Below are 17,940 nucleotides of genomic sequence, written 5' to 3'. Positions count from 1 at the left end.
TTCTGGGCTCAAGCGCACACTGAAGCCGGCTCATGTCAAGCTTCTCATCAACCACCACCCCCAAGTCCTTCTCCACAGGCTGCTCTGAATCTCTTCTCCGCACAGCCTGTAGCACTGAAGCCACAAAGATAGTAGCAATATGAAGGATGTAATGTCATCATTTCACTTTGAGAAGCATTTTGAGTATTAGTTTCCTGTATTATAGTAACTGTACTTCAAATGCATCTTGTATTGCCTGATACTAGGATGACCAAGCACAGGAATGGTTTCCCCAGAGAGGCTTGGAGTAACTCAAAAGCCACCCCTTAGGTGGCCCTGGTTGAGCAGGGAGATTGGACAAGGTGACTAACCTCCAGAGGTCCCTTCTCACCTCAACCACTCTGTGCTTCTGTGATATCTATGTAAACCAGCTAATCATAGAATCCCAGACTGGTTTGTGTTGGAGGGACCTTAAAGCTCATCCAGCTCCAAACCCTGCCACGGGCAGGGACACCTTCCACTAGAGCAGGTTGCTCCAAGCCCCTGTGTCCAACCTGGCCTTGAACACTGCCAGGGATGGGGCAGCCACAGCTTCTCGGGCACCCCGTGCCAGTGCCTCAGCACCCTCACAGGGAAGAGCTTCTGCCTAAGATCTAACCTGAACTTCCCCTGTTCAAGTTTAAACGCATTACCCCTTGTCCTATTGTGAATGGATCAGGAAAATTAGATGCTTCATAGAAATACTTTACTACTGTTTTGTAATGAATTTTCACTTCAAGTACAGGAACCCAATTGCTTGTGTAACCATTTTTATTTTCTTTTTTCACTCTCCCAGTGCTGACTTAAAGCTCTTGGAAGAAGCCACAGTCTCAATCTGCAAGTCTTTAGGTGAGAATTTGTAGCATCTTTTTTTCCATATGCTTTATCAGAAAAATTAAGAAACAGCATTCATGTGCACATGCATGTCTTTAGTATACCAAACTTCCTTTCCGTGTGTAATAGTGTAAAGATTGTATTATGTATGTATATGTATATATATCCCTGACTTTTAGAAACTTCCATTGTCAATTGTTTTGTAGAGCTTGAAATAACTGAAAGGTACAAAACAAATAATTCCATCCCTACTATGTTTTTTTACCTCTGCCCTCTAAGTTGACCAGTGAAGGGAGAGAATTAATTGTAGAGTGAAAGTAAGGGATAGTTTAAATGTGATCGACAATGTTTCAAAAAGGTAAAAACTAGTTAAGGAAATATCTGCCCATGTCTTTTACAGGAGACTGTTGTGCTATAGATAAGTCTTGAGGAGAAAGCAGTAGGAGCTCCACATTTGGGCTATATTAAATCTAGGCTGAAAAGTATGTTTAGAGAACAATTACAGAGTAGTAAAGCATGTACTGGAGGATCTTAAAAGAACAACAACAGCTGTGCAGAAAAACTAGATATACTGTGCTTTAAGACATTGAAATTTGGTTTCATTCTGTGTATTTTTTGAACTAAATAGTGTCAACTTTGAAATGCTGTATAATCATATCTTATTTTTCCTCATTTAGTTGAGAAGAATCCTCGAACAGGAAACCTTGGGTCATTGATTAAAGTCTTTCTTTCTAGAACCAAAGAGTTAAAAATTTCAGCAGAATGTCAGAAGTAAGTGCCCAGGGAGAAAAGCTGTGCATGCCATTTCACTTCTTAAGTGTTGCTTTTGCTGCTAGCTCTTGAGGTTTTTACTTTGCTAATTAACGTGCTCACAGACCAAAACTTAGAATTCTCTTAAGTTGTTTGAAAAGGAACAGGTATCTAGTGCCTTTCCAAACACAGATTAAGTGTAATAGGTAAATAGATCACCAGGGGGAAAAAAGACCTGTTTGTGTTCATCTTGTATTACACAAACACATTCATGTACAGGTGGTGTAACTTCTGGTTGCTACTGGTTTAGAGCTGTTTAGAAAACACCTGACCTTTTTAGCTAAATCTTAGCATGTGAACCAGTATTTTATATTGGAAATATTTTAAGTTCGGTTGGATTTGAACACAAACTTCTACATAAAGACATTGCTTCCAAATCATATTGTGCAACTGCCATTGGTTTTGCTTGCTGCTTCCAGCAGTAGTGAAGAACTCCAAGAGCTGTGTGTAGCACTGTATAGTTTTTTTGCATGAAGCTTTCTGTAATTGTTCCCCAGCACCCACAGACAAATGTCCAAGCCTCATCAGATCTGGGACTTCAAAAAGGAAGACTTTCTTTTAATGCCACTTTGTCCCAGGAATGTTCTCAGCCTGGATAGCTCCTGAGGTTTTAATCCAAAAAATACCCTGAAAACATAGCTTCAGGCAAGAGCTTGACTATGTGCTGTTGCATGGGCTTCCCAACAGATGTTTACTGGGACTCAAGAAAACATAAAGAAGCTATATTGTCGTTACATTCAGAAAGTTTGGAAAATATTTGTGTATGAGGCATAGAAAAATCTTGCTGTATTGTGCTCCTGAAGTCCATAAATGCCTATGGTCACCTCATGGCTGTTTGACTGGGAAGAGTGCTCAGGGAGACAGAATAGCTTCTGTATCTGAAGCTGTTGGAAATTTTCAAATACCTGGGTGGCTTGAGTCCACAGAATGCAGAAACATTTAGAAGTGTGCTGAGCTACCTGCTGAGCTCTTCAAAGAGTGGTACTTCTGGCAACTGTGGTGTCTTTTTATCAAGACAAACTTAGCAATAAGGTTGTATTCTCTTGGGAGAATTAAAAAAATACTGCTATTAAAACCATTTCCAGTTTACTGTATCATCAACTGGAGACTCCATGCTTGAGCACTTTGGCTTTCCTTGCTCTAGCTGTAGGAACCCCTTTGTCTCTGGCGTATATTAACTTGTGGCTTTTGATGCAGGTTAGCAGGTTAAGCATTATTGATTCTTCTTTGTTTCTGCTCTTTCCTAGTCACCTCTTTATTTGGCAAGCTCACAATGCACTGTTTATTATTTGCTGTTTGCTGAAAGTATTCATCAGTCAAATGTCAGAGGAGGAGCTGCAACTTCATTTTACTTATGAAGACAAAGCACCGGGCTCATACGGTAGGTATACAATAGTGCTAGTGAAGCATATATCCCACAAGAGACTAAAAAGTTCTTTGTCAATGTTGGTCGACATGGCATTCAGGGACATGATTTAGTGATGACCTTGTTAGTGCTAGGTTAATGGTTGGACTCGATGATCTTAAGCGCCTTTTCCAACCTAGGTTATCCTATAATTCTATGTTTTGCTTAGGATAAGAATGCCAAACGTTGCATTAAAACTAGAAATGAAGTACCCATGAGGTTACATACAACATTCACAATTTGGGGCAACCTGTGAGATTGGAAATAGGTAGTCAGTAATAAAACAGACTTACTTCCTTTGGGGTGTGAATTTGTTGTAAACCATCTTCTTTTGTATCATACATATGAAAGAGAACACCTTCAGAATGTGATGACAGCTTTTAGTTATGCATTAGCTGTTGTCATCTGTTAGAATTAAATGTTTGTTAACAAGCTGTTACAGGTTCTTACAGCGAATTAGACGTCTAGAGTAGGGTTAGAGTTGTTTGGTTTATTTTTTCTTTAAGGATTTGTATTAAATTTAACATGGCCATTTATTTACAAACTTATTTTGGCATTTATTTTAAACAGTTATTCAGAAGTGATGCTGTAGACCTACCTTAGCTTTAGTCATTTTCGTAGAGTTTGGAAGGTGCAAAGAGTCCTCTTCAGAAAAACAGAATAGAATTGGGGTAAAGCTGACCATGTATTACTATGGAAACATTGATGTTGCAATTATTTAGTGTTTCTTTTCACATATGTTTCATAAACCAGCAGCAGCCAGGGAGTGGAATTGATGCAATTTTCAGGAATCTAGTGAGGGAAAATAACAGTACTGTGGTTAGAAGTGATTCATTGAAAAGGCAACTGCTAAAATTTAATAAGTGGGCAGTAGTTTATGCAACAGTACAGGAAAACTCAATGAGTTTAAGCAGAATGTTCAAAACCAAGTGCATCTCCAGGAAATGGATCACATATTAGAATCATAGAATAGTTAGGGCTGGAAAGGACCTTAAGGTCACCCAGTTCAACCCTCTCCGCCATGGGCAGGGACACCTCACACTAGACCATGACATCCAAGGCTCTGTCCAACCTTGAACACTGCCCTTGAACACTGCCAGGGATGGAGCATTTACCACTTCTTAGGGTACCCTGTGCCAGCGCCTCAGCACCCTCACAGTAAAGAACTTCTTCCTTATATCTAACCTGAATCTCCCCTATTTCAATTTGAACCCATCACCCCTTGTCCTATCACTACAGTCCCTGATGAAGGTCCCTCCCCAGCATCCTTGTAGCCCCCTCCAGACACTGGAAGCTGCTCTGAGGTCTCCACACAGCTTCTCTTCTCCAGGCTGAACAGCCCCAATGTTCTCAGCGTGTCTGTATCTGGGAGGTGCTCCAGCCCCTGATCATCCTCATGGCCTCCTCTGGACTTGCTCCAACAGCTCCATGTCCTTCTTATGTATTATACAAGGAGAAAGGTAGCAGGGAAGGTGCTCAAGTAATCTAGCTATTCTCTTTCTGCTATCACATCATTCTTTCTGAATGAATAATGTGCATGTGTTCAAAATCAGTTTGATTACAGCAAAAAGAAAGTTGTAACACTGTCTGCCACAGGTCTTTGTGTAGGCCTGTATTAAGATACTCTACAGAACACGATAGATAATGCTGGCACAGAGCCTTGATTGCCTTTGCTTTGTTGTAAAGATCCTGTTGAGTTTGTAATTGCATGTTGTTTATTGCATAAAGCCAAAAATGGTCTTGTAAGAAGGACTGGTATCAGAATGCTAATATGGTGTGAGTGGATTATGGAAGAACAACTAGAAGTATCTGACTCTGGATTTCGCTCAATAGTCAGTCCAGGAAGGGCACGTGTTGGGAACACCTAAGAGGTGCTTGCTCATTGAATAGGGAACACTGTTCATTAAAATCTGTTTTACTCCTTGGCACCTGCCTTTGCTCTAGGGAAAGCAGACTTCTGGTGCCAAAAGATTAACTGCTACATACTGAAATGGTTTAATGTGTTTAAACGGTGCTGAGAGATCTCCAAGAATGAAGTCACCTAGCTGATGTGTTAGAAGGCAACACCTCTTTATAGAATCATGGAATGATTTGGGTAAGAGGGGAGCTTAAAGCTCATCCAGCTCCAACCCCTGCCCCGGGCAGGGACACCTTCCACTAGAGCAGGTTGCTCCAAGCCCCTGTGTCCAGCCTGGCCTTGAACACTGCCAGGGATGGGGCAGCCACAGCTTCTCTGGGCACCCTGTGCCAGCGCCTCAGCACCCTCACAGGAAAGAGCTTCTGCCTCAGAGCTCATCTCAATCTCCCCTCTGGCAGGTTCAAGCCATTGCCCTTGTCCTGTCCCTCCATCCCTTGTCCAAAGCCCCTCTCCAGGTTTCCTGGAGCCCCTTTAGGCACCGGGAGCTGCTCTGCCTTTGCTGCAGACTGCCTATGAGTGTATACTTGCATTTAAAAACATTGTCCACCTCTTGCTTCAGTGGTATAGTGCAGCACAGTACAACAGGGAGAAAAGCTGAGATGTTTTCTTAGCTTCCCCCTGCAATCTTTATTCCTTATGCTTGGGGTTTCTCACAGCATGGTATGAAAGTGAATCTTGTCACTGGGGTAGATCCATGTTTATACTATGTCTAGTAGCACTTGACTGTAATTCACAGTGACATTTATTAGCGATAATTTTGTGCATATTGATGGCAAATGTACTTAGCAATTATCTTTGAGCAGATTGTTCACTGGATGTTCTTGATTAGGAAGGTAATTGTGTGTGGTCTGCTGGTGAGAGCAGGGGATGAGGGCAGGAAGCGAGGAGCTCCTCCTTGGCTCATGTGGCTGCAGTCTGTTGCTGCCTTTGACTCGGGTTTCCAGTTGGAGATGGTTCTTGTGACATTCCTCAAGTTGTTGAGGTTCATAACGTGTTGTATTTTCAATAGTTATTGTTTTTGGTTCCTAACAGATCTTCACATAGGTTTTTTGAAGTATTTATAGAGCACGGTAATAAGGTGAATGCCCTCCTATAGCTTTCGGCTTACTTATAGGAAAAGTGATATATCATTAATGGAGTATAATGAACTACTGTTGTGTTAGGGCCTATTGAAGTGTGCAGAAAAGTAATGAAATGTGGTTTTGTTTGTATTTTTATAATTAAATCAAGTGTAGCTTTATTTTAACTTTGGAGGTTAAAGAATGACTTGTTACTGTGAAGTTTACACAGATTTATTAGTACCTTTACTAAAGTTTAACATATTTAATGCTGTCTTTGGTGAACATGTTTTTTAAAAAAATCAAGCTTTTCTTTGTTGCATTTGCTGTCTTTTCATTTACCAGAGCTTGATGGGATTTTACTGTTCTTCAGCTGTGAGCATGATAAAACAAACCTTATAGAATACATAATTCTATTAATTATATAAAGTAAATAAAATATATGTATAGATAAAAGCTTTAATACAGTGCCTGAACTTTGAAGTACAGGCTGCTCACACTGCAGTTGGCCAGAGCATCAGCATCTGCTGTGTGGTATTTGGTATGACAGGCAGAAGTGTATAGTGTATGACAGTAATGATGTAATGAAAATGTCCTGGCATTGGCTACTCAGGAATATGCCTTGTATTTTGAAAGATTATATATGACATAGCCACAATTGTTTAGTTAGCATTTTTTAATAAGTCTCTTACCTTGAAGATTTCTCCTCCCAGATTTGCAGTTTATATCCTTTTGCTTTTTCTGAATGTCCAATTTGTGCTTTTCCCAACTAGACTGTGTTTTAAGCTCGGAAGAAAGCTGTGCAGTTGTGCTTTGTGTCATGAAATGTGATTATTGAGGTTTTTAGTTTTCAGGTTTGAGTCCACGGATATGTTGTAGCCTGTCATAAAGTTGTAGTGAAGAAATTGTATGTGATTAGTCCCTGCTAACAGCACTGTTTATTGAATTCCTTCACGAATCATCTGACTATTAGTAGAAGTTTGTTCCTTTTGAGAGTTTTCAGAAGGTTCTTTAGTCCAGGAAGAGCAACCTTTGCCTCTTCATCCACAATTGGGAATTTGCATATAACTTTGGAGGATATTTTTTGGAGGATATATTTGGGCTTGTTCAGCCTGGAGAAGAGAAGGCTCCTGAAGGGGACACCTTAGAGCAGCTCCAGTGCCTAAAGGGGCTCCAGGAAACCTGGAGAGGGGCTTTGGACAAGGGATGTAGGGACAGGAGAAGGGCAATGGCTTGACCCTGCCAGAGGGGAGACTGAGATGAGCTCTGAGGCAGAAGCTCTTCCCTATGAGGGTGCTGAGGTGCTGGCACAGGGTGCCCAGAGAAGCTGTGGCTGCCCCATCCCTGGCAGTGTTCAGGGCCAGGTTGGACACAGGGGCTTGGAGCAACCTGCTCTAGTGGAAGGTGTCCCTGCCCGTGGCAGGGGTTGGAGCTGGAGGAGCTTTGAGGTCCCTTCCAACAGAAACCATTCCATTCTGTGATACGATATTGGAGATTGCTGATGGTAGGAAAATCCTTATAGAGATTTAAACCATATTCTTTAACATTCAGCTAAAAAATCTGGATATTAATAAATCGTAAGCCAGACCCAGCATATGCTGATCTGAAGCTGGAGTTAGTCTGGCTGATACAAATCATTCATCTTTCAGTGAGGCTTCCTCTGTCTGTATCCCATAATTTTGGCACAGTCTTTTACTATTGTGATTCAGAGGTGTAAGAGAGCACATGCTGTTTATTATATTCTAAATGAAACCATCAATGCATTTAACCTATTTTTGACCTGAAGCAGGAAACTTTATTCATACTCTGTAGAGAAATCTTTATCACTCAGCTGCTAAGGGCAGTATTTGTTGTATTACAGCAAATACGAGGACAAAGAAGAGGGAATAAATAACAATACATTTCCTTTAATCCTCAAATGATTTCTTGAGTGCTCAGCTGTCATATAAACTAGTTGCCATCCCTCATTTATTTTATGTACTCATTATTAACACTTTTAAGTGAAAGCTGGGAGCTTTTGAGAGCCCACAGACCTGTAGATCAAACCACAAAACCCAAAGAAGCTTTAAGTCCACTGGTTATATAATGGATTGAATGGATGGGGCTTTAGGTACTGTTTTGCAAATAACAAATTATCTCATTACTGGTGCCTGGGTTTTATCCTATCTGTAGGAGCAGCAGGGAAGAAAAAGAACCTTGCTCTGCCTGAATATCTTACAAGCACATCCAGCTGCTACAGCAGCCTAGATCAGGTTTTGACAACACAGCAGTTAGCTTCTTGAGAGGAAGGATGGTTTTATTGTCAATGTTAAACCCTGCTTCATGGCCAAGGATGGAGCTGGGCTGGTTTTACTAGAAGTGGACTCTTCTGGCGTGTGTACTTTCCTCTGGATAAGCCATTTTGCCAGTGTAGTGCTAACCCAGTGTCTGCAGTGTGCATACCTTTGAAAAAGTTAAATAAACCCAAAACAAATTACATAAAAAAAACCCAACAAACCTCACCCAAACAAACCCCACCACAAAAAAACCCACAGTGCAAGTAATCCACATGCTTGAGGACTTAAATATGTTGGTGAAAGATGGTGCTTCAGCATAACTGGACATTTAAAAGCTGTGTGTATTTGCAGTTACTCCTGCACTGCAGCAGACTGTAGAAGATGCACCTATGATCCTTCTCTGTGCAGGTCTGCTGTAATCTTATCTGGACAGATTCACCCTTTACTTATTTTCCCCAGGGCTTTACACGTGTCTTTGATCCAAGTATGTGATCTATTAATGCGAATGAGTATTGTGTGTATTGTCTCTATCCTGCTATTGAAAAGGGCATTGTTTATGAAAACACATAGTGTTCTGTGTTTGTAGCTCTCTCTCACGTTATAGATTTGGCATGAGTCCGCCTCATTGTCTTGGCAAGACAAGGATTAAACAAGAATGCATGTGCCCCAATGGGGAAAAGGATACATTAGTTATTGTAGCTGAATGACATTGATTACAGCAATTAAGCCTCTTTTTTTATTTTTAAAGAAAAAAGACTTTGAGAGCAGAGCAGGGAAGACTAACATCTTCCATTCTACGTGATTGTACTAACTCAATATTTTCTTGCTTTATGTTGATTATAGTTTGGAGGAAAAAGCCCTCGTTCATATTCAGATAACATTAATCTGTCTTCAGAGGAGTCGTGTGTACAGCATGGTGGAAGAAATTATATTCTTAAAATGCACTCACTTTACTTTTTTCATCCTTTTTCTTCTCTCCTTCTCCCTTTCCTCAGTTGTTAAGAAAATGAGACACTTTTTGGGAAGCAGTCTTGCTCTATAAGCATTTTCTAGCTTCAGAAAACCTTAGAAAACTGTCATGTTCAAGTTACTTATAAAATACATTATCTGGGCTTCATTATTGGCTGTGATTCTGTCTAAGGTTAAATACTCCTAGCAGTTCTCTTTTTTTACTAACAGGAGCTACATTGTGTTACTCATGGGGGATTCTATATAAAGGAAACCATGTTTCCGTGATAAAAACCTGATTTCCTTTAGAATGTGCAGTTCACTAGGTGACAATTTTTAATGTGTTTTTAATAAACCGATTGTGGAAAGAAATAATTTTGCTTTATTGTGAATATTCCCTCTGGTGTGCTTCTTAAAATTGAGTCCTGGCTGTAAGAACAAACTTGGGTTAAACAGAGTAACACTGCCATAACCTGGCTGTAATGTGTTTATTGCAAGATGTATTTATTTGAAAATACAAAATAAACAAGCATTTGGGTAATCACTGAGCTATAATGCCTGTCAAGTAATGCAGAGGGGAAAAACTATGCCTGCTTTTAGGCCATTCAGCTCTATAAAACCCTACACTTCTTCGTGCTGTAGGTTTCTCTTTATAATTTTATTTTGAAAGCAGAAAGGGATTTATATTTTTTTTATTTTTATTTTTTTTTAGCATTTTGTGACAACTTCAAATGGTTTAATAAGCTTTTTCCTCAGTAAGTCTTGCAAGTTTTTATTACAGTTGCTCTTAAAAATTGCAGTGCTAGTGTAAAATACCACCAGTTTTATTGCTTGGAATAGTTGAATTTTTAAAATAACTATGCATTTTTTAAAGTCCCATGCATTTTGTCACATTGTGTGCGAGCAGAGAATAATTTCTGCTCACTTGAAAGGCACTTTAAAAATTCATGAATCCTTATTTGTTGTTAAAATGTGTGAAACATCTTCAGTAAATAAATATGTATGAAAAAATAGTGTGTACATTTAATTGCTTAAGAGCAACAGTGATGTGTACAGCAGGCTGCATTCATTTGAAGGATCACAGTTTAGAATATTGCTCAGTGTATCTTAGGCAATTGGAACACTTTTCTATCTATTCTACTTACTCTTCACTTGGGATTTCAAAAAACTGGGAGAATGTGTGAAGTGCAGAGAATTTTGAGATGGGACTTGGAACTGTAGAACAGTGAGAAGTCAGTAGTGATCAGTTCAACTGTTAGTAATAACCCTATTTAATGTGACCTTAGGTAGAAGAGGAAATTAAGGCTTGATGTGCTTAATATTAGTGTATTCTGACAGTACCAACATCTCATTTTCCACTTGTTATTAGTTATTATTTCATGTATAAAAGGGTAAGCATCACCATTATCCTGGTGATAATCCTAAGTGCTTTCTATTTCAGGAAAGAATGCCATCTTTTCAAACACGTAGAATTTATCGTCTGGTGTTTGTTCCTTAATTAAAATACTGATTGCCTGGATCTAGATGTATAAATTTTTGCTTTGTTTTGGTATTTGAAAACCCAGAAAATCTTTATATACTTCTTTTCAGGAACAGAATGTGAGGACCTAATAGAAGAATTGCTGTGTTGCCTCATCCAGCTCATTGTTGAAATTCCCCTCTTGTAAGTTGGCTTTTTCCTTTCTCTTTTTCTAGCCTCCTTGTATAAACTGAGGGTTTGAGAGAATATAAAACTTAGAGTGATGGGGTTATAATGTTTAAAGACTTGTGTTCGAAAGCTCCACCTCTGGTGGAGCAGTACTGATAATGATAACCTGATGCCAGTATCAGCCCTGAGTATTCTGGTGGAAGAACTGCTTTAGCATCTTGCACACACTTCAAACCACCACAAGAAGTTGTCCCATTTTATTCTGTAGTAGTTTCGACATTTGTTTGAGGCTGTGGGCACAGAGACAGTTGCTGGTAACTTATGGCTAGAAATGGTTGTGCTGATTGCACAAGGAGAGGTGCATTGGGGTGTTGCTTCATCTCTAGGGGATGCAGCAAGGTGCAAACTAAAGTTCCTCTTACATGGTTGCATGGCTTTTTGAACTGCATGTGCATTAAATAAGTGCAATGATTCATTTAATACTGATTTCTGAAATATCAGTGAATTGATGTCTGAAGAAGAGAGAAGACCAATGAGTAAGTGGAATGTTTCTGTAGATCTCCAGATTTGCTTACCTAGCTTTTTTCATGCATCTGCTGTATTTGAGGGACATTGATTCCACATTCCACTGGGATATGTGTCATGAAACATACTTCAGTATTACATGAAGGAGAGCTTAATTTGTTCTTTGGAAATAAGAATCGTTTTACCCACCTGTCCTGATAAGTTTTAACCTCTTTTTTCTGCAGATAAACTTCACCAAAGATAGTGTTAGCAGTGCTAGATGGTATTGTGCCTAAAATATAGTGCCCCAATTAAAGCATCACAGCTTTAATTAATAAGAGTTTCAGATTATCTCTTATAGTGTAGTGTAAAGCTCTGCTGACGATTTAGCTTTTGTAATTCAGATTGTTCTTTTGGTTGGAAAGCTGACAAAGATGCAATGGGTTCTGAAACACTGCTCTCATTAAATACAACTCTGTCACCATTACATGAGGGTTTTGTGTTGGTAGTATGTAATGAATTAGTGATATGATTTAGAGTGTCATTCTGCAGAGCTTGTCAGGACTTCCTGGAACAGATACACTTTTTGTTTGGAGCAGATTAAAGGAAGTATGAAGGGTGAAAAGACTGCGATATATGGGCAAGTTCATAAATCCTGCAGGGTTTTATTTTTCTTTCTTCTAAGTCCCAATGTGTGCGTGGGGTCCAATATTACTTACTCTGTCTTTCTGGCAGAAAAAAATTTGCAGGCAGGATTGTTCTTAACCCTTTTGAACAACGGAACCTGTCAGCATCTCTATTTCTTTGTGAATGTGGAATGGAATGGAAGTAGCTGTTGAAAGCACTTAGTTTACTGAATAATATAGTGATAATAATGGTTTATTAAAAAAAAAAAAAAACACCAAAAGTCAAAGCCTGTCTATAATCTTAAATGTTCAGCTATATTGAAAACATTCACTTTTCAAAAGTGAAAGTTGTGGAAAGTTTGGGTTTTGATTATTCTTTTTTTTTCCCCACATAGGTTTTCTTAGCTTTTTGGTTCCCTGAAATAGAATGCTACTGAACTGTTAGTAAGATAGTAAAACTTACAAAAGCAAGTTATTGTCTTGATGACCAGTATAATGTTTGTAGCAATGTGATAATACCTTAACTAACAATTTTATCCCTAAATCATCGAAGGGGGAGAAGGATAGAGGAAAGGAGGTACGAAAAATCTTGCTTTCTCTAATACATAATCCAACTCTGTTCTTCATAAAGATGTTATAAAGCTGAGATTTTTGCTTACTGTAATTCTATTTGCTGGAGCATGATGAGGATTATTTTAGTAGTGAGTTTACGTTTTACTTCCCTCCTTTCTTTGGTCAGATTTATGCTGTAAATTCTTTCCCTGCTTTGTATCAAAGGGATAGTTCATTTCTGTCTTTTGGCTGGAATAAATCAAGAAAATCATAAGCCTAGTATGTGAATTTTGGGAAGGAATAGATTGTGTATAATACACAAAGTGTTCAAACCTAGGGATCACTTGCTAGAGGATAGGCAGCATTGGCAGCTTACAGTGGCTCTGCTAACAAGGTCTCTGTAAAGCTGCTATAAAGATGAATTTTTGTTGTGACAGACCATTAAAATAATCCATGCTGAGCCTGTCTTTGAAGTGTCATTCAGAATAGCAAAGTTTTTGTTAGGACCACTCAATAGCCTGAACTGTGGATTGTCACAATTTGTGTGTCCCTTGGGTTCTGTGGATGCAGTTTCATGAAGGAGTGGATACAGCTGGCAGCTGCTGTCTAAATATATTGCTTCTCTACACCCCGGTTTAAGCTTCTGATTTTCCTCCTTCACTGAAATACTAAGATTATTTTTAAACCATCAAAGACCATGTCAGTGTCCAAAATCCAGGAGCAGAGGTACCTGTACAACAGTCCTGCACTCTTTGCTTTTGAAATGTTCTAAATATCACGTGGGAATGGCTTGAAACTGCCAGAGGGGAGACTGAGATGAGCTCTGAGGCAGAAGCTCTTCCCTGGGAGGGTGCTGAGGCGCTGCAGAGATACACAGCAAAGCACATCTAGGAGTGTCTCAGAATTGTGTATGGTGAATTTAAGAAACTGTTTCTCAAAGTTAGTTTGTATTGGGTAAGGTAAATGCTTTAAGGCAGTTTGACTCGGCACATCTAAACCAGGTTGTAGTAGGGACCATGGGGTTCTGCAGCATTGTGGCTATGTACCTGAGGTTTATTAAAAATATCTTGAATTATCCCTTGAAAAACAGGCCCTGCTGCATTTTACAAAATGTCAAGGAAGAAGGTTTCACATTTAATTTTAAAACATTTTATAGAAACTACAGCATTATTGCTTTTCAAGAATCAGACTTGTGCAGTCCCTCATAACACTTGTGTTATGGTATGCTGGTGTTTGATTTATGGCTCCCTTGGGTATGTTATGGATACTCAGCTTTTTCTTTGGTTTTGTTAATGTTAGCACTCAAGAGTGTACATTAATGATTAAAAGTGCATAATCAGCAAAAATATGCCACTTCAGTATTTAATTGTGTGACTTTAATGTAGAAACTATTGCTAACATTATGGTGCAAGATAGAGTTCCCAAAGTTAAATTATAAAGGCTTCTTTCAGCAGCTTGTTAAGAGCTGGTATACATAACTGAACATCTGGTTGTTATCAGTACGTTTTCACTTCATTAAAATCTATAAATGCATATGGAGGAAAAATGAAATACCGGGATTTAGTTGTGTCACTACTGAGCAGCACCCTGTGGTGCCAGTAGAAGTTAGTTGGTATTTCTAATACGTTCCATTGTTTTCTGTAGTTACAATTGGTTTAGGTTGTAATCTCAATTACTTCCAAATCTAAACGTTAACAATGTTTTGTCGTATTTAAGGATGTTCACTGCATTTCCTGGGAGCTTAGGAGTTGAACGTAGGAGGGAAAAGGGCAATATAATTGATTATAAAGCTCTATGGAGTCACTGCAGCGTAGAGTGCCATGTGCAGATGATGAGAAACGTGTAAGCTTTTTTCCTTGGAACTGCGAGCAGCGAAGAGGTTAAGGACTGTTTTCTCTCCTATTTCAGGAGTGTCATATTTTTATTATTTGTTACTTTTGGAAAAAAAGGCCAGAATAGTGCTTCTTGAAAAAAGGACTGTTCAAGGAACTTTAATCAAGATTGTAGTAGCTCCAGTATTTGAAGGGCTATTGACTTCAGCATTTTTGGCAATTTTGTCTAATCATCAAAGGGGAGCTTCCATCTGTTGAAACTTAGGTTGAAGCTAGCGAAAATACCCGAACTGGAAGAGATTTGTGTTGCTTCACTTTGAAGATCCTCAAAGTTTAGGACTCCTCTGTGTAGGAGGGGTCTGGTGAATATAATGCTGAACCTTGTGGTGGTGCATCAAATAAAAAATATTGATTTATTTGGAAAATTTTCTTCATCACTCTCACATCCCTTTTTCAGATGGCAGATGTGTGGCCTCTTAAGTGAGTAAAGGTCTTAAGCAGAAGAACCTTTATCTGTATCATGTATTTTTCTTTCTGTTCTAATTATATTCTAATTTAGTTTTATTTCAGACTTAGATCATCGTTTCTCCATGACGTGTCTTTTCACTAGGCAAGGTTTAACTGACATTCAGACTGTAACAAACTTTGTAATCCCAGAGCATAGTATTAGTGGTCTATAGTATCTATCATACATTGTGCTGTATATCCAGGCTCCTAATAATATACTTTCTGTTATTCTGGTTTTCATCCCTGTTTTCACAAAAGATACTGGATGCATCTTGAAAAATCCTCTTGCTAGTATTTGGGGTTGGTCTCTGATCGGGGCAGCAAAGATACCTAGGCACTGGGGTCAAGTATATCTTTTTGGCACCTTAAAAGTTTGAAGACTCCAAAAGCCGTAAGCTTTTTTTCTCCGTTGCCTACACAACCATGAGACCCAAAGAGATTATTGCTGTCACTACATCAAGATGGCTTTGCCTTAGAACCAGTGGTTACATTCGAGAAGCGGTGTGACAGACTGGAGCAGGTCTGTCTTTCACACAGGCTGGAACACAGGACATGATTCCTGTGCTCTGCCTCTGTCCAGAGCTCTGCAGTGGTTTAGAGAAGCTTTTAGAGCACCTGGGTCATACCATATGTCATAAAATGGTTTGTGTTGGAAGGGACCTTAAAGCACATCCAGTCCCACCCCCTCCTATGGGCAGGGACACCTTCCACTAGAGCAGGTTGCTCCAAGCCCCTGTGTCCAACCTGCCCTTGAACACTGCCAGGGATGGGGCAGCCACAGCTTCTCTGGGCACCCTGTGCCAGCGCCTCAGCACCCTCCCAGGGAAGAGCTTCTGCCTCAGAGCTCATCTCAGTGTCCCCTCTGGCAGGTTCAAGCCATTGCCCTTGTCCTGTCCCTCCATCCCTTGTCCAAAGCCCCTCTCCAGGTTTCCTGGAGCCCCTTTAGGCCCTGGAGCTGCTCTAAGGTGTCCCCTTGAGGAGCCTTCTCTTCTCCAGCTGCCCCAGCCCAGCTCTCTCAGCCTGGCTCCAGAGCAGAGCTGCTTCAGCCCTCGCAGCAGCTCCGAGGCCTCCTCTGGGTGAATTTTCCACATCCATCTTCTCTGTAGCTGCCTTTTCCCTGGGGTTTGAAAGCTACACAAGCCCAGTCACTGGAGCTGTCCATTTTGGACTACTCTTTTGTGTTCTGTTGTCTGAAAAGTGAGGGCTTTCATTCAGATTTAGTGGCTACTGCAAACAAGACTTGTTGATAGGAAAGGTAAATACAACAGAGCACAGATTCTCTGTGCAACATTAAAAATATTAGAGAAAGTTTAGGAGTTCTAAACCTGTAGATCCGCGTAGTCTCAGATGGTTTAGGATCAGGTCTGGGAATAAACGGTCTTGAATCCAACTGTCATTTTCATCCTTCCTATACTCCTTTTGGAGTATTTCCATCTTTCTTGTTTTCCCACTCTCATTCTGTCTCTCAGTTAAGAATACCCAATGTGAGGGAGATGCAGTGGGAAATGTCAGAGATGCGCTCTGCTTCCAGTTGGTGTTTCTCGAGTGCCCCGTTGGGACGTCTTCCCAAATGTCTGGAGTCAGCTATAATGAGCACAGTGCATTATCGGCTGCCATGGTGCATATGTGCCATCAGTGGGTGTAAAATTAGGAGTGATTCCAAGAGGAAAGATTATGTTCACTTTGAGTTGTTGTACTTGTATCCTGACACTGATAACCAGATATTCTACTTGCTTTTCACTTATTCAAAACTGATCCTATTCGCTGTGGTGACTCCTCTTTCACCTTTCTGGTGGGCCCTCAGGAAGCAGGGAAATGAAACCTGGTTCCTGTATGATTTGAGAGTTTTTGTATGAATCAGCCCTTTTGGCAACTCTCCTAAATTAGAAAATTAGTTACCTTTTAACCTTTTAATACTCGGAGTAGACAGCTCTGGCTGGGTGAAAGTTCAGGAAAATATTTAAACAGGGAGGGGGCTTGCTGTGGTGGTGTGAGGTGAAATTCAGAGTTTTGTTCCTGACTGTTGAGGCTGTTTGCTCTGTAGGTGTGAAGTCATTTATGGGCTCTCAGCCTCCGTGTGCTAAGATATAGAAATAGCTGCATTTCATTGAGTAATTAAAGTGTTTACAACACTTCAGAGCTGTAACTGGAGTTCCTTAGCCGAGATTTTCCTATATATTGGCTCTGTGCTTCATCTTGGTTTCTCTTTCACAGACCTTTCTCTCGCAGGCAGGGAACAAGGCTGGATGACGGGGTGAGCATCAACGCAGTTGTGAGCGGTGCTTGGCGTTGGAGAGAAGCCAGCAGCAGCAGGGTGTTGACAGATAGGTAGATTGTTGAAGCTCTTGGTGGATGATGCTGATAAAAAGTCATGCACATTGCTCTGAATGGGAAAAGCAGATGCCAGGATGCTGGGAAGCTGAGGTTTTAGCAGGATCATAGTTCTTGTTCTGGTGTGGGATGTTTGCATCATTTGGAAACAGTAGTTATGATAATACCTCTCCCCTTACCAGCTTAGATATATAAGCTACAGGTAGCATCATACTCCTCCAGACTGCTTCTATCGCTCTTATTTGAGCCTGCAGGAGCAGACAAGTGTATTTTGGTGGGTTTTTTGTATATTCCCATAGGATACAATTAACAAATGACCTTGCTATTACGATCCCCGTGTTTGGGTCTGCTTCAGACTCTATAGAGTTTTCTTTGTAGATCAGAAATCTACTTCAAAACCTAGTGGTGTGGTGTGGTGTGGCGTCTCTTTGCTGTGTGGGGCCATTTAGTTTGAGCACTTGTCTGTGGGTGCATGCAAGTAATGGCAAGTGTTCAACCTAATGCAGCTGGAATCACAGAATCATAGAATCAGCTCGGTTAGAAAAGACCTTTAAGCTCATCAAGTCCAACCGTTCCCAGCACTGCCAAGGCCACCACCAACCCCTGGCACTGAGGCCTCGGCTACACAGTGTGTGAGCACTTGCAGGGACGGAGACTGCAGCCCTGCGCTTGC

The 17,940-nt window shown here is 40.3% G+C and overlaps 1 protein-coding gene across 1 annotated transcript in view; it reads left to right on the top strand.

Annotated features, from left to right (window-relative positions):
- The window catches only part of DYM (dymeclin), a gene marked incomplete at its 3' end in the record, with an annotated part of 99,800 nt that overhangs the window by 12,661 nt on the left and 69,199 nt on the right, over positions 1 to 17,940 (top strand). The window contains exons 2-5 of the mRNA XM_010021850.1: positions 815 to 867; positions 1,530 to 1,623; positions 2,910 to 3,043; positions 10,858 to 10,930. Of these exons, the coding sequence (XP_010020152.1) occupies positions 815 to 867; positions 1,530 to 1,623; positions 2,910 to 3,043; positions 10,858 to 10,930 (354 nt within the window). The remainder of the gene's footprint in view (positions 1 to 814; positions 868 to 1,529; positions 1,624 to 2,909; positions 3,044 to 10,857; positions 10,931 to 17,940) is intronic.

The sequence above is a fragment of the Nestor notabilis genome, unplaced genomic scaffold (assembly GCF_000696875.1).
Source record: "Nestor notabilis isolate BGI_N333 unplaced genomic scaffold, ASM69687v1 scaffold5699, whole genome shotgun sequence".
Classification (NCBI taxonomy): domain Eukaryota; kingdom Metazoa; phylum Chordata; class Aves; order Psittaciformes; family Psittacidae; genus Nestor; species Nestor notabilis.
The sequence above is the reverse complement of the archived record's forward strand: the minus strand, read 5'-3'. Positions and strand labels throughout refer to the sequence as shown.